We start from the raw sequence: 17641 nt of genomic DNA, 5'->3' as shown, positions 1-17641 counted from the left end.
TGTGTGGTGTACAGCACGCTGCCGCTGCACTCTAGAGCAGTGGAGACGAGTTCTCTGGAGTGACGAATCACGCTTCTCTATCTGGCAATCCAGTGGATGACTTTGGGTTTGGCAGTTGCCTGGAGAACGGTACCTGCCTGACTGCATTGTGCCAAGTGTAAAGTTTAGTGGAGGGGAGGATTATAGTGTCGGGATGTTTTTCAGGGGTTGGGCTCGGCCCCTTAGTTCCAGTGAAAGGAATTCTTAATGTTGCAGCATTCCAAGCCATTTTGGACAATTTCACGGCCCCAACTTAGTGGGAACAGTTTGGGGATGGCTCCTTCCTGTTCCAACATGACTGCACACCAGTGCACAAAGCAAGGTCCATAAGGACATGGATAAGCGAGTCTGGTGTGGAGGAACTTGACTGGAACAGAGCCCTGACCTCATCCCGATGGAACACCTTTAGAGTAGAGACTGCCAGTCAGGTCTTCTTGTCCAACATCAGTGCCTGACCTCACAAATGTTTTTGTGGAAGAATATTTTTTTTAAATCGCATTAACACACTCCTAAACCTTGTGGACAGCCTTCCCAGAAGAGTTGAAGCTGTTATAGGGTGGGCCAACTCCATATTAAAACCTATGCATTAAGAATGGGATGTGTGTGTAAAGGTAGGTGTCCAAATACTTTTGGCAATATAGTATACGTGATTTCTAACAATGTAAATATGGATAAATAAACAATTTGGCCCAAATTCCGGGCATTGTGTAAATGGTCGATGTACTTAAAATATGATGATGTGTGACTGTCCACTGGATGTCCCCCACTGGAGTTCATATAGCTGCATTCTAGTTCAGAACCTCCCAATACAACCACATGAAATAGCAATAACTGCTTGGATCTTCACACTGACATATATAACACTGGCATATACAACTCTTCACACTGGCATATATAACACTGGCATATACAACTCTTCACACTGGCATATATATGTTCCTATTTACCAGAGCCATCACATCTTTAAATACCTCTTTTTTGACCTAAACTCTTTTTACCTTGTGCATTTCTGTCTTGGGTCAATAAAATATTTGATATTAATTACGAATGTTAACAGTCGTTTCAGTAGCTGCTTTTTTTTCTGCATGTAAATGGTTCATGGAATTAAAATTTTAAATGCCACTTTTATATAAAAATGAACAGTTTTTTGCATTTATGTTAGATTTACAGAGCTTCTGTTCTTTGGTTTAATGTTCTCTCAAATAACAGGCTTACTCATCTAATAATCGGTAGATTTCCTAGAATTTTGCACTTAATTTAATGCCATTTTCTATTGTCTTCAATCTTGACATTTGCATGGATTCTCATGTTCATTTTATAACTTAACCTCTGCATCTACTTTTATTCCCAAATAACTGATTGTGAATGCAAATGTGTTATTTTCCTGCAGGCCCACTGTGCAAAATGCTGCTCATTCTGCAAAATAATACTTTTAACGGCCGCCGTCTTTGTTTAATGTATTTGGCGGCAAACGATTGGGTGACGGTTAAAGGGCACATGGGGATTCAACTATTGACTTTGAAGTGATCAGTTTAATCTAGCAACTATTTTCTTCTACCAAACTCCACACACCGATCATGTTACTGTGTAGACGATATTGCCGGGGTGCTTGCATTTGTATCTTCAATTGCTGTTACATTTGAAGCTAAGGATAATATCATATTACTGTTAAACATTAATGACTGTTTTACACAGGTATTCACTTTAGAGGATATAAGTAAAATATCGACTCTTATTCCTCATCCAGCTTCATCTTTGAAAAGCCTAGCTAAACTCAAGATAAATGAATTGTAGGGCTCTGATGGCATCTTAACTATAGTTTTAAAAGAGATGAGGGATATTAATTGCTGGCCTCTAACTTTACTATTTCAGAAATCCTCATCTGCTGATGTGATGCTAATTTAATGCCCATATTCAACAAAGGGGATAGAATTAATCCACCAAACTATATGCCAATTAGTTTAAGTTGCATAACTGGAAAAGTAATGGAAGTTATAATCCAAGAGAGATAGATTACCTGGATTCAGATAAAATTCTAAGAGATAGCCAACACTGATTTAGGAGAGGTAGATCCTGTTTAACTAATCTACTTGAGTTCTTAGAGGAAGCTACAAGATAAATTGATCACAAAATGTCCTATGATGTGATCTACTTAGATTTACAGAAGCCCTTTGATGTTGTCCCCCACAAATGGCTCTTTCTTAAGCGCAACGCTGCAGGGATTATAGGAACTGTAGCAGCTTGGATCGAAAACTGGTTAACAGACAGGAAGCGAGTAGTTATTAGAGGCACAATGTCACAGTGGGCCTACGTTCATAGTGGGGTACTGCAGAGTTCAATTTTAGGACCATTATTATTCTTAATTTACAAAAATGATACTGACACCAGTATATACAGTAAATTGGTTAAATTTACAGACAACACCAAGGTGGGTGGTATAGCAGATACTGAATTAGTGGCACAGAGGCTATAGCAGAATCTTGATTTAATTAGTGACTGGGCTGATAACTGGCAGATGAAATTTAATGTAGGCAAATGTAAGATATTCCATGCAGGAAGCAGAAATATAAAGTACCAATTTTTATGGGTCCTCCTGTAATAAAGGTAACTGATTATGAGAAAGACCTGGGTGTGTATGCATTTTCTACTCTCACCATTTTGGAGAAGCAATTAAAAAAGCCAGTAGGATGTTGGGTTACATCTCTAGGTGTGTGGAGTTTAAGTCAATGGAGGTGATGTTAAGATTAAACAATTCCTTGGTAAGACCCCTCCTAGAACATTGTATACTTGTTTGGTCACCTTACCAAAAAGCACATTGCTGCCTTTGAAATGGTTCAACGTAGGGCTAAAAGTATGATTCCTGCTCTTAGAGGATGTCTAAGAAGAGAGGTTAGCTGAGCTTAATCTGTTCAGCCTTGAGCAAAGGAGACTAAGGAGGGACATGATCCAGGTATATAAGATTCTAACAGGTCAAATAGTTACTTCAATATTAGTTCACATACAAGAAATTGTGGCACTAACTGGATTTGAGAAAACACTTCTTTACACAGCATGTACAATAGTTAGAGTATGGAATAGTCTTCCTGTTAGTGTAGTGTAAGCTAAAACCCTGTGTACCTTTAAATAAAAGCTAGATAAGATTTTAACAACTTTGAGCTATTAGATGACTTCTCCCCAAACAAGCTTGATGAGCTGAATGGCCTCCTCTTGTTTGTAAATTTCTTATATTCTTATGATCTTAACTAGGCAGCTCCCAGCAGAACAGCCTATTCATGTCATTCATTCATTCATGTCTTGGCAAAAAATACATACTGAGACCTGATGCCTGTCTATATGTCATACATATGATTAATTTTTCCACAAGCTCCGGCTCAGTTCTGATTTTAGATTTGCTCGTACTGTTTGGGCCAGGTTGGGTTTAAGCTCAAGGTCTGATGGCAACGTCAAGTTTTAATTTCAGATCCATAAAGTACCTTATTCAAATGATCTGAAGACCATCAGAGCTACCACTGAGTTTTAGAAAAAGCCTCGAAAGGCAGACAGAGACCCTAAGCACCTTGACCGTAGGAGTCTGGTTGAAAGTTTGCCGGGTGCTGAAAGATAGGACCCTCCATAAAGGCATGATATAGACAGACGTTAACAGGGTAGCAGGAAGTACTGGAGCAGCTTTCTCAGAAGAGAAGACAAGAGAAGAGAAACCATGTGATGATATAATCCAGCCAGACACACACGCAGCTGTAGCTGTGGTTCCTTGTGTAGTGTTTTGGGCAGTCTTTGTTTACTTATTTACACTAAAAATGGGTTTAGGTTTTGTAAGAGAGGGAATTCAATCACGCCATATAGTTCTCTTCAGGACCCACTGGACACGTGAAAAGATTACATGCTGCATACCGCTAATGTACACTTCTGTCCTGCAATGGGATTTGTTCTCCGTTGACAGACTGCAAGCGGTAAACAGCGATATTGCGTTTGCCCCTCGGGGCCGAAGGACTGGAATTTTCTATCGACTCTGAAATCTTGCGTTGATTGGAATATTGGTATTCGCAAACGGATTTTGACAAGCTAGGTAAACGTATCACAGCTTCGCTGAAGAGGTACCGCCTGCCATTTGTCGTGAGACATATGGTCACAAGGGAGCTGATATTCCGTCTTTTGAATCCTTGGAATGGGTCGCTTTGTGGTCACAAAAACATAAAAAATGTCTTATTGGAGGTTCTTGGAGGAACAGTGATTGAATTCTTGCTTTTGTCTGTGGTATTGCAGCTCAAAGACAAAGTTTTAAGAATCGCTCCTGGCCAGGCAACTAAATCACCTCACATGGGGGTAAGGCTGGGAATATCATGACAGTTAGGGGACTGGGATTTCCTTTTCCAGCTTTCAGGGACAACATACAAAAACATCTTTTTGGCAACAACTTTAGCAAAAAAGCGAACTCAGCATAAAACCAGGATGTGTGTTTTTGGGCAGTAATCAGCAGAATGGCGTTTTGATTTTTGAAGTATGTTATACTTGGATGTACTTGGTCATGTGCTTCTTGATAACGTTATCTTCTGTTCTGTAGACACAGGACCATGGTACCTAAATACCAGCTCTCAAGCTACGGTCCAGCTCTTTGATGGCTTTGGATTAATGTTGGATCTAGCAGAAAGCTAAATTACATGGATTGCACTTTGAGTCGTGCAGTCAGGCAGCTCAAGGTCTGCAACCTGCATCTTCTCATCCCACATGTAAACCCTGGCAAAGCACATCTCAAGTACTTTCCTGTGAATGGCGCTTTTTGAAAGCAAAACAAAATGCGTCCTGAAATAGGCTCTGGCTCAGAAGCCTGCCTGAACCTTATTTAAATGCCAGTTGCGCTAACCTTGTAGCTTTACTTAAGCTTGGAGATTGTCCAAAAGAGCTCTGACTTTTGTTTTGACCTGAATCACCTTTTACTGTGACTACCAATTCATCAGATAATCCCGTCTGGGTCCTTATAACACAAGTCAAATGTAGAGATCAATGCCGTCAATCCTGAAAAAACGTCAACCGACAAGTTATTTCACTTTCTTCACCACAGTAGACAAATGCAAAGAAAGATCCTACCTTTCCAAGGCCCTTTACCTGAATGTCTGGCCTCAGGAGCTTTATTCATTGTATAAAGTTGCACAGACGCTGTGATTAATAAGGCACAGGGTTAATATGACAGCTAACATGCCATAATGATTACAAAATTAATTTATATTGGGCAGTTTTATATAAATATTAAAATTACATATTTGTTTAGACTTTTTCAGTTACATTCTTTGTATGCACATGTGCAAATATTTTTTTTATCTGTTTTATTCAGTTCAGTTTCAATGTCATTTCTCCTTAGATCAGTACTGTACAGTGGAAATGCAGTGCTGCCTTTAACAAACGTGACAGTGCGCTGCTGCTTCACGCCTCCACTCTCTGTGTGTGCGGTCTGCATGTTCTCACTCGGTCATGTGGGCTGTCTTGGAATATGCCAGTTTCTTGCTGTAGTTAAAAACATGCAGTTGGGTTAATCAGCATCCATAGCATATAATGTGGATGCGTGTGCCCTGCAGTGAGCTGGCATCCAGCCCAGGGCGTTCCTTTACTTTGATCTTTGGGCTCCCTGGGATAAGCTCCAGGCAACACTGGCTGGGAGAGCTGGAGGATAGTTGGCTGTTATGTTTTGCAGAATGTAGTACAATAACAAAAAAGCAGTATGTTAAACATGAGGTTACAAATGGATAAGAGAGTCAGGGACTTGTTTGAGGTAGAGAAGCACCTTTTCTGACATATAGGCAGTAGTATGACATTGGGGGCGGAGTCTGTCAGGAGGAGGCGGTACCTTCAGGGTGAACTTATTCCCAGAGCCTGAACAGCCGGCTTGCCCTTTCCTTCTTAACCTGTTCTTCTCCCCAGTGCAGGCTGCAAGGCAGTCCTGCCCCATGGTTGGACCAATGTGGTTGTTGTCCGTTTCATGTTTGCCACTTCTTGTGGCCGACTATGAAGAAAAAAAAAAACACAAGTTACCAACAGTGTGCTTGATGCTGATCGCCCCCTGCTGGTGTGCAGGAGATCTCCCAAAACACAACACCGAAATCCTTATACATTGTCTTGCAGAAGATGAAATCCTCACTACTGTTGCAGTTGACCATTCCAAAGCAAAGCTAACATGATGCTAATATTATACATACTTCCAAAGTGAATCGTTTGTCGGGAAATCAAATCTGTCATATAGAATCCTTAGTGGTTAAAATGAACCGATATAAGTACTTTGCATGATGGATACTAAATAATTAATCTCTAGAAGGTTAAGGCTTCTAGGGCAGTTACATTGACCATATTTTCAGTGCTTGATATTTGGAGTGAGACGTTTGTATTCCTCTTAACCCGTACTTATGAAAGCCTCAGTCATTCGGTTGCGTTTGAGATTTAATTATGATAAGATGAAAGAAAATACCTTGCTGGGCAAGAGAGGTTACTACTACACCAAACACTCACTTTAGAAAGTTCTGACAAATCCTTAAATACAGTTTTTAGTACCAGAATCATCACAGACAGAAATGTTACATGAGAATTGTTTGTAAATTATTGGAAATGGCAGGTAAATGGTAGGGTGGTCTTCACTGCTTCACAAGCGGAAAAGTATTTTAGTAACACAATTAACATCAAGCCCCTTAATAGTGCTTGTCCGTCTGGTTGACTGTATTTTTGTCTCTGAGAATTTTTTGAGACATAAAAAACCCTTATTATGCTCTCTCTGAATGGACACTTTTGTCACAGAATTTCTCCAGAAAAGCATTCTCTAAAAATGCCCTAGAATGGTAATGCTACAAGTCAGCCAACAAGTAATGCTACAGGGCATTCTCTAAAAATGCCCCAGAATGGTAATGCTACAAGTCAGCCAACAAGTAATGCTACAGGGCATTCTCTAAAAATGCCCCAAATTTGCAATTGGTAATCCAGTCCAGGAGGGTAATTGAGTTAGTACGTTTTTAAGTGTGTTTTTTGTGTCACCTTGCACCTTGTCTGTTGTCTCCTGTCTCCTCGTGCTGAACCAAAAATGTTTCATATATTAGGGTAAATTAAATAGCAAAAGCAATCAGTGCATAAAACTAATAACCTGTGGTTATGGCACAATCCCAAGGTCATTGTATATTTATATCTTTTCTGAGGCAGGTCTAGACATGTCTCTGCAGTCAGTTTCACTCACTACAGTCTTTGACATGGTTCTCTTTCCTGACACTGAGTGCGGTTCTAACCCCAGTACCTGCTTTTTGACAGTGTTTTTGGGTTTTTGGTTTTCTTTTTTTGCCCTTTGAAAATTATGATTTTAAGTTCATAAATATACACCACTGGATAAAATTAATGGTCTAAAGATTTTAGTTGCAAAATAGTCATGGGGTAAATGGAATGATTCATAATTTGACTCATTTAAAACAGTACAGTATACGTGAAATTTTGCACTAGCATTGCCTGGGTCATATTTTCTGTAAGCAGTTTCATTCTCTTGGCGTGTGACTTTGGAAACGCCATGGAATTCGGGTGCGCTCCTTAATAATGCAACATGGGGTGACCAGGAGAGTGACGTACTGCAGTGTGTTTGATAGTGAAAGTGTGTGAGAAAGAAACCCAAGAGCACAGGGATGAGGCAGCGAAAGATGGCTTTTTTGGGGCTTTCTGTCGGGGGCCAGTGAAGGGATCAACAAAATACGAACTGTAAGTATGGAGGGTAAAGCTGCTTTGGCAGACAGAAAAATAAAAGTAAAATTGGACCGGTGATTCAAAAACTGTAGAAAGGATAGCAGACAAATGGCAAAATGGATTTGGTGTTTAGTGTTTGTTTATGCGTTACGGGGGGGGTGAGTCACTGATGTATTAATGTTGGGGACAATTGAATCTGATCAATACACAAACCTGCATCACCTAAGCATCCTTACGGTAATAGCTGTGAGTCAAGTACTCCCTCCCCTCTGGTGTCTCATTAAATCGTGTAGAGGGTTTTGTTAAAATATTTATTTATGTTTAGTTGATGGATTTGTGAGACATACTGTAATAAATCGGTTCTCCATTTTTGTCAGTTTGAATAGTCATTTACTTAGTAGAATGAATATTTTGTTTTCCACGTCAATTGTAGTTGAAGATTATGCAAGTATGAAAAATGCTAAATGACAGGAAAAGGCTTAATGACTTGGGAATCTTTTGGCTATCATTACTAAATTTGGAGCGTAGCTTTTGCAAAAATTGGTTATGTTTCCAGCTGCACACCCAGGGCTGGTTAATAATTTAGACAAAGGGCAAGCACAAAAAACTGAACCCGCTGGCTAGTAATAAAACGACGGGCTACATTTATAGCAAAAAATCTTAAGTTCCACCCCAGTGTACAATACGTCGATGTTTACAAGAAAAAGGCAAGCTAAATAATAGATGACAATATGCAGAATATTCAGTGTGTTTCTGTCACATACTTAGACATGACTATGGATGATTCAGAAGTATATTGCTTTTTGTTAGCCTGTGAGCAGGAATGATACGGGAAGCAGAAAAAATATAATATAATATAGACGAATATAACAAAAAGATCACCGACATTACAGTTAAGTGTAGTTGCTGGTAGTTCAATTAGGATTGTCAATGCCTAGATCATTCATTGGTGGGAAGATGCAAGGTAGTTTCAAAGAGGAATCAGCTCAAGAAGAATAAATAAAAATAAAACCAGATAAAAACCCCCAGTTAAGCCACACGCAAAACCAATGACGTGGCCACAGATCCCAGAAAAAGCCAGCAGACTGAGGGGTGTGAAGCATTCCGCATGAGCACTGAGTAAGTTTGCAGTGCTGAGTCATTATCTGGGTGCTGCTATCCCCTGTGGAGAAGGACTGCCCATGCTTTTGGGCTGGGGAGTAAATTCGCCCTTCAGTGATTCAGTGGGCAGGTCAGGGGAGCGACGTGTCCCTACCTGAGTCTCCAGAGATGTGGCCTTGTTGGTCTATGCTCTCGAGCAGCAGAGTCATGAGATTCCAAACATACACACACACACACGCACGCACATGGACACAAACACTCATGTTTCTATTCATATATTTATGGGAACTCTTCATTCATTTCTATGGGAAAAACCCTAATCCCAACTCTGGCAACCTTAATTAACCCCTACCCAGCCCTAACCTTAACCATGAGTAACCAAAGAAATACTTGTGGCATTATTAGTTGTGTGATAGAATTCACATACTTATTCAAAAAATGTCAAAATAACAGAATGTTATCACATCGTGAGAATATTTGGTCCTCACAATATATATATACATGACCCCCCCCCCCCCCCCCCCCCCACACACACACACACACACACACACACAAGGGTATTCATAGCACACAGACTTTTTGCCATTTGCTATGTCTTGAATGGTATGGGAAGGTAAAACATTACTTAGGTAAGTGTTTGTGTAAATTAAGTTAGTTGAAAATTATCTCGAAGGTGGTACTAGACTAACAATCTGCCACTGAGACAAACTCTAACAGAATAAGAAGACACGTGTGTGAGTAAGATGCAACACATTAATTCAACAAGATAATAAATGAAATCAACAGATAAGACACAAATCAATAGTAATAATAATCCTTAAACTAAATGCTTAACTTAACTACCAATGAAGCAATGAGTGATAGACGAGTCTAGCTGACCGCAAAGACCTGGGCCCTATATCACAAATCTGGTTAGCAGGTTACGTTGCTGGATTTAAGGTAGTCTTGGCTAAATGTAAATGAATGAAGAGTCCATTTAAGATGGGGTACCTTAAATCCTACAAGTTATCTAGCTAACCAACAAATCTCACTTCATAATGCAGGCTCTTAGAAGGATATACAATATTGTCAGCAGCTCACCAAGACCACCCATTGTACCTGAGCTTCTGAGGGTGCCCATGCAGAAACAGATAGCACTCATGAACGTCAGGATCAGGTGAAACTAATGGTGACCTTGATCCTGATGGCCCTTCCATGTCACAGTCTGGTCCGGGATCAGGGTCAACCCGTGCCATGGCGGAAACATATGGGGTCATTTCATGCTGCCTTGCCACGGTGACAACAAAGGTGTCCCGTGATGCCAGGCCATACAGGCACAGTTGGTTTATCTCAGAAAGGATCTCAGATGCCACCACCCCCCCATCATCTCAAACCAGGATCCCCATCCCTTCTGTAGTGAGGCTGCGCCTTCATTGGCTGAGCTCTACTGCTAAACATCACCAGAGCAAAGCAAACCAATGGCATTATATACATACAGAGGAAGTAGGCAAAGTGTTAATGAAACAGTCTACTGGTACTGGGGTTACGCCAAGTTTTATTATTGCCTATGCAGTAAAATCATCAGGGGTGCCCTGTTTGCACAAACTGTAATATTCACCAGTTGGCTAGAGATTCAGGAGTAATTGTTGAGTAAAATAAATGACTGTATGGGTCAAATGCAACACTGGGGGTAACCAAAGAAATGAAATGATGAGATGGAGCACATCTCAACGTCTGAAACAAGTGAATTGAGCAGAATTGTGCAGCTGGTCGGCATCTTGAAGGTGGCTTCTCGGCACAGAAAAAGTCGCAATCTCATTTGGAGTCCAAGCCCGGTAACCTCCTGTCGTCAAGATAATGGCAGGGGGATGTAGTGGTAAAGTTGATTGTATTGAACACGACTTCCAATTAAAACAGCAGATGGCACGGTCGATGCGGTCAGGCAATGCAGTGTGCAGTGCAAACACCCTGAATTTCTACACTGTCAACAGGTAAACTTGGTGAACTTTGGTTTGAGCCTGTCAGAGTCAACTTACGCTGACTCGAGTCAGCGGCAGAGGTGGGGGTGGGGTCACAGGCTGTCGTTTAGCGGACAGTGTTTAGCTCTTAGCGCAATGTCGAGGCCACAAAGCCTACACACTGCGTCTTATGCAAGCACGGAGCCTTTCCAGAAGCTAATCCGCTCCCTCCGTTCCTGTTAAGCTCGATAATTAACGTGACTCCTCCTGTGTGGCTGCTGATAATGGTGTTGGGGGAGGGGGGGGGGGGTGAGGTAATGGGAAAGAAAAAGGACAGTATGTAGCACAGCAACTGAGCCGGTGAGCAATAAATAAAAACTACATCCCAAGTTCACATCCCAGGAGAACCTTTCCACCAGTTTGTGCCAACCGGGTTCTGCTAAGCAGCCCATTAATAACAGGAAAGAACAGCTAAGGACACAAAAGCAGATGCCGCCGGTGCCCAGACTTGCTTAACGGCTTATAGCAGAGCTATTCCAAGACCGATACGTGACCTGGGTCCTCCAAGGGTTAGCCAGCTCCACATCCACCTGCAGGCTACAGGGCAAGCAAGACGGCAGGTCAAGTGCCCGAGAATCGCAGCGCCTGCCTGCCCTGTGAGATCCTCGCTAAGCATCATCGCTGCCGGCTCAATCACGCGCAACTTTGTTGACGCCAGACGGCATCATTACGGCACTAATTGCAGCCATAAACATTTCCTGGCCGGCACATGTAATCCGGGTGGGAATGCCAAAGAAATCACGCCTCTCGGAGGCCTGGTGCCACAGCATGGATTCTGTGATTTTCCATGGTGCACTTCATAGACAAGGTACTCTGATACCCTAAGAGCCATCTGTCCAGATTGTTTCTGCCCAGCATCAACACTGGTATTGAAGGAAGGATTGATCGGGGGCAATGGGATAGGACTCTGTGTCTGTAACTGGAAGGTCGCCGGTTTGAATCCTAAAGCCAGCAGAGTGATGAAACCGTTGGGCCCTTGCGGAAAGCCCTTAATTACTGAATGCTGTAGGGGTGCTACACACTGGCTTTCCCAGTGCTGTGACAACGCCCCCCGCCCCCACACACCCCCCAATTCTGACCCCAAGCTTGCTCTCAGCTGTGTATGTGTCTCATGGAGAGTCAGGGGAGTTACCATGGATACCCTGCAAATTCAGGGAGTACCCGCACACATGTCAGAGACCCTTGAATATGTCATTGGTCTAGGAGGGCCATAGGTGACATTTGACGATGGGATCCAGAATTTTGAGGAGGCCCCTGTGGAGAGCATTATGGAGTAGGCGTCACGCTCCGATGGGGTCGCTGGGCAAACGGGTGGGCGAGCGAGCGGAGAGCAGGCAAACAGGCAGGATTCCGGGTATACGGGGATTTAATGGGGAGACTCAGGACAGAAAACATCCGACGCCGACTAACATCAAGGACAGACACTGAACTCTGGTAAGACATGGACTCAAATAGACAGGACTGATTGAAAATAATCGGACACAGCTGGGTACGATCAGGGAAGCACACGTGGATAATCAGGGGGCGTGTCACACACAAGGATCGTACGAGCCGGATATGACAATAGGTCAGTGGATAATAAAATATCTCTTTTCCAAGAAGAATGTTCTTGTGTTAACACGGCTGTAATTTCTTGTTTTTGCTCTCCCCTCGTCCCCCCCCCCCCATCCCCATGCTATGACAGATGTACATCCAGACGACCACGCTGACCATCTCAGTCAGCCTCAGTGCCTCCGTCTCGCTGGGCATGCTGTACATGCCAAAGGTCTACGTAGTGCTCTTCCACCCTGAGCAGAACGTACCCAAGCGTGCTCGCAGTCTCAAGGCCGTGGTCACCGCCGCTACCATGTCCAACAAGTTCAACCCAAGAGGGAGTCTGCGGCCCAACGGCGAGGCCAAGTCAGAGCTCTGCGAGAGCCTGGAGACTCAAGGTGGGAAACAGGGGGTCTGAGTGTACCTGGGGGGGGGGGGGGGGGGTTACAGAGGCTGTACCTTGGTGTCCCCATCGTTCTCTGATGACTACCGTATCGTTTCTTTAGCATACCTAAGAGTAATATCTTCTATGTTCTGATCATTTGGATGCTTTTTCAAAAATGATTCACCCATAGGTGATTAGATCTCACCCCTTACGTCCAAGTTTTGGACAGAGACTAATATTTGTGAACGACCTATGACACCCAGGGACCAAGAAAGATGGAATGAGCAACGGCATAGCCCAGCTGAGCGCAGTTTCCAACGGGAGTGAGTCACAGCGTGGCATGGATTAAGCGGATTCAGCACTCACCCGCCTCCAGGTGTCCGCCACTGTGAGCCAGCAGAAGAGTCGTGATCTCTAATTTAATGGGAAAATGCTTCCTGCAATGAACTTTAAAGAGAAGAAGGATTGCGGGCGGCCGTGCGGTGCGCAGCCATTGAAATCGATGGCCTTGTCCACATGGCCACACCACACTGACTCACAACAGTATCGCACGATGCGGTCTGAGACGTCTCCTGAAAAATCATATTTGAAAATGAAGGAGCCTGTCAAAACCAAACCGAATGTAATCTGTCATTATTATCATTACCTTTCCCCTCATCTTTATGTAAATGAGGAAGCACCCTAACAGAGGGAGGGAGTCAGTGGTAATTATATCAGAGAGGGACACATTTAACATACCTAGATTTGGAGACTTCCACTCTATTGGGTTCTCCTCCTTAAATTGTGGCTGGAGATTTTGAGCAGTTTGCTCCTGTCCCTGAATATACCAGTGAGGTATATCAGGAGTATATCAGGTTTTGTCATCTGTTGACCTCACAGGTAACCCTGTTCCACTGGAAATAGTGCAGCATTAGGGGAGCAGTGAGTTTGTGCAGGCAGTGGCTTCAGATACACATATAAAGAACAGTATTGGCTGCTTGATGGATTTTCTAATTAAAAAAATTAATTTGTCCATGGTTACTGTAGGCATGATATGTCTGAGATTCTTTGTCAGTCTTGGAAAGCCTTTTAAGCCGTAAATGAGCAGCTCTTGCTGTGTGCCTCCGATAGCCTGGCTGTACAGAAACCCGAGCTTTCATGGGCCACCTTGGCTGGGGAAGACAGTGTCAGTCCAGTCCTGAATTCAGTCTTGACTGATCACCATTCCCAGCCCATAATTCGCTCCCCTATTGACAATCTGTATGCATGTAACAATATGTGGGGCTCCACTCACGGGGAAACAGAACAGACAGGCCTGAATTTCCAGCACCTTCTTTTCAGACCTTCGGCTTTTTGTGCCCGCAGCACATACATATTTAAATATGGTGCATTTATCATCGCCATTTGGGGCTACGCCGTGGCTCATTCCATGTTTGCCTGCTTACCTGCCCCCCCCAGCAGTTGCGGCCCAGTCTCAAGATTCATACATGGTACACTGGCCAATCAGCTAAGGCATTCCAACTGCATTGCAACATCCCAGCACCGAAGTGGTTGTGATTGTCGCCAAATGAGTTTGACTGATGTGCCCCACAGTCTTGTCCCCCCAGCCCCCTCATCTTGGCAGTGAGGCTCACTTTGCATCTGCTTTAAAGCACACACAGGCTAAGTGCACCTCCAGGTAGCCTCATCCCCTTTATCTAGGTGTCTGTCCCATGAGGAGGATCCAGGCCACAAACCATAATCCTCCAAGTAGACATTTGCGTGACTAGTTTCAATAGTAAAAAAAGATGCAACATTTTTATATCTGCAAAACCTGCCAATATGCAGAATGCTAATTATGTACCTTGTGAACGACTTATAAAGATAGACTGGCTTGGTCTGAATAGTAACCAAAATAAACCCCAAAAACACATGCACTAATATTTCTATCTGTGGTAAAGTCCAGAACTGTTTCACTGTGAAATCTACTGTTTGAGTCCTTTTGCTTCACATATGAACACCATGCTGAAAACACTTGCACACCAAGCGCATGTAATAAGCGGGTTTTTATTGCAGTTGCATCTGTGCCGGCTATTCAGCACCGACTGCCTGTCCAACACTATTTACATATTGATCTGGATGAAATGCAACAAAACGTTTATTCTCCAGCCAGCGGTGAAATCATACAGCAGGTGCGAGTGGGGGGAGGGAAAATAGGCTGTCTGTGACATGATGTTTGTGTCCCATTTGCTGCTGCCAATGTTCTACCTCGTGCTCTACAGAGCAGAAAAATGTAAGTTTCGCCTTTGAGACCCCGCACTCAGAAGATACCACCTGTCAGGGTTCTGGAGGCTGGAGCTGATGCCCTGCTCCCCCCTCCCCCCCCCCCACCATCACCCGCCTGCCTGTGCAGGTCCCTTCGGTTCACTTTCGCTCTGTTTTTCTCTCTCCCTCCCTCCATTCCTGTGCAGCCCTGGCCAGCAAGCAGACATACATCAACTACAGCAACCACGCGATATAGGAGAAGAGAAGCCTGTCTCGATGCCCCTGGGTTTGGCGCTGCGCGGGACGGGACACATCCACGGTGAAATGCTGCTGCACCGGGAAGGTGGCGAGGCAGGCAAAGGGTCGGGAGGGAATAACCTGAGCCGGAAAAAAAAAAAAAAAGATAATAACGATTAAAAATAAGCAAATCATGAAATGGATGTTCAGGGGAGCAGGTGTGTCAGGCAGATGTCATACACAGATTCAGGGAATGTTCTGGACAGGCCAAAAACAAATGTGGTAATGATACCCCAGTGACTGAAAGGTAGCTGCTTGTCATGTTAGTTCGGGGGGGCGGGTGGGTCGGGGGCGTCGCTGTATAATGACAGTGAGACTGGTAGGACTGTCTTTTCTGATATTCCATTGCTCTTTCCTTTCATTTTCACAATGTGTTAGCTAGCTATTATTTGTTGGGAAAAAAAATATCTGTGCTATTAAATGAAAAAAATGATTTAATTATCATTCCAGTTCTTATGTGTTGAATTCTGCTGTTTGACATTTTGTTCGTTTATTTCATGCTGAAGGGCTGAAAAAAAAGTCTTCAGTCAGTTATTATTGAATGTTTCTTTGACTATTTATTTTTGTTTTGTTTTTGTGCTATTTTTGCCATGGTCAGTTTTTAACATAAAGAAAAAAGTAGTTTCAATTTTTTTCTTTCAGTTCATACGGAATATGCAGAAAACATTCAGGTTTAATATTACTTTTTCTACAGAGACAAAGAAGGAGCTGTTTATTTTTTGTGACAAAAAAAAACGGCAGCTTGCAAAAATGTTACGCGAAACATTTGTCATTTTTATAAGCTGTCTTTACACCCAAAAAAATCAAAAAAGTAAGATCATTTACGGTTTTATGTATAAATCAAGATTATGGTATGAAGATACATTGCAACAGTGTCTGAGTATTTGCTATTTTTGGGGGTCAAGCATGCCTGTCTGAACTCATGCCGTCCGTGCTGTTTCGTTTACGTCTTGCGGAATGAGCATCGTCAAGTGGTACCACTTTGCTGAAGCCTGCCATCGGTGGGGCCGGACCGGTGGGGACTCCGTGTGGTCCGTCTGTGTTTCGTGTTTAGCTGTTTGCCGCTATCGCCAGTCGTGCAAGCGAGGCCAGTTGCCCCGGGCTACACCGCTGGACACCCAAAAACTAACCCTGCCAGCCATCCTGCCTCGTTCCAGCATCGTTACAGGCCGTAACCCTCGTTACAGCGGCACCGGTGTGGGTGGCCGTCCGCAGCCATCCCTGCTGTAATTAATTATGAGACACATGTTCGAAGAATACAGCCTGGGGCAGTTTTTTAATTAAGTGGATACTTTTTTTTTGTTTTGATTGATCAAAATCAATTAAAGGATTCAATGAAATATGAAGAAACTGAAGATTACACTGAGATAAAAAATGAAGAAAATAAGCATGTTCATAACATATTGACTACGGAGCTTCCGGACTGGCGTCCTGTGGTGATGGACAGTCGTGTCCGGGGTGGGAGGCGACATCCTATTTAAGGTGACAACATCCTATTTAAGGTAGCGACATCCTATTTAAGGTGGCGATATCCTATTTGAGGTGGAGCTGCCATCACAGGCAGAAACGGGTCCAACAGAAGGCTGTAGAGACTTGATTAAAAACTCCCAGGGCTCTCGGGGGTTCAAGACGGACGGATGCAGCTCCACACTGACAGATCACCTCTGGGGATCGTCACCACTCAGCTAGTCCTCCCTGCAGAAACAGCAGCAGATGTTGTGGTGGAAATAAGGTGGAATTAATTTCTCGTCCTTTCTTTTCGTTTTCTTGAAATAACTATTGTGTGATTGTTTGTGGTCGTGTAAACAAATATTTTACTTTTTTTTTAAGTGGTTCCACTTTCCATTATTTTATTACTTTCAACACTGTCTGGGATGCAAAATAGAATATGTAACTGCTGACCAAATGAAATGGCAAGTAAATGTATTTTATTCGTATGGATCAATAATGTCTTTATGTATTGAAATATATATATATATAAAAAATAGATCATTGCAGTGCCTGGATATTTGAATTCTCTATAAAACACATTGGAAAAGGTGTGAGCATGTTAATTTTTATACGAAAAATCTTTCTAACAATAAAAAAAAAAATTTTGCAAATAGAACCCTTGCGTCCCATGTTGGATATAGAGTATGATCCATTCACACGTTTTACACAAAGCAACTGTTTATTATGCAACTGATTCAAAGCAGCTGTGAAACAGTCTCTAATTGGACAATAGACAGAATCATGTGACAGGAGGATGAGCAGGGATTGGGTCAATTGGCTGCCCATCCAGGATCTGATCCGGTTCTGATCCAGTGTGATCTAATGTGGTTTATGAAGTTTTATGATTTCCTCCAGCTTACCAGAACTTGAAATGAAC

General features: G+C 42.9%; 1 protein-coding gene across 2 annotated transcripts in view; it reads left to right on the top strand.

Moving 5' to 3' along the window:
- Positions 1–15540, top strand: part of LOC125747266 (metabotropic glutamate receptor 4-like) — a 398550-nt gene extending 383010 nt beyond the window's left edge. For both annotated transcript variants that reach the window (XM_049022267.1, XM_049022266.1), the window contains 2 exons: positions 12520–12766; positions 15183–15540. In XM_049022267.1, coding sequence (XP_048878224.1) covers positions 12520–12766; positions 15183–15232 — 297 coding nt within the window. In that variant the 3' untranslated portion in view covers positions 15233–15540. The remainder of the gene's footprint in view (positions 1–12519; positions 12767–15182) is intronic.
- The last annotated feature ends 2101 nt before the right edge of the window (positions 15541–17641 follow it).

The sequence above is a fragment of the Brienomyrus brachyistius genome, chromosome 8 (genome assembly GCF_023856365.1).
Source record: "Brienomyrus brachyistius isolate T26 chromosome 8, BBRACH_0.4, whole genome shotgun sequence".
NCBI classification, from domain to species: Eukaryota; Metazoa; Chordata; class Actinopteri; order Osteoglossiformes; family Mormyridae; genus Brienomyrus; species Brienomyrus brachyistius.
Note: the sequence above shows the minus strand (reverse complement) of the source record. Positions and strands in the feature narration are given on the sequence as shown.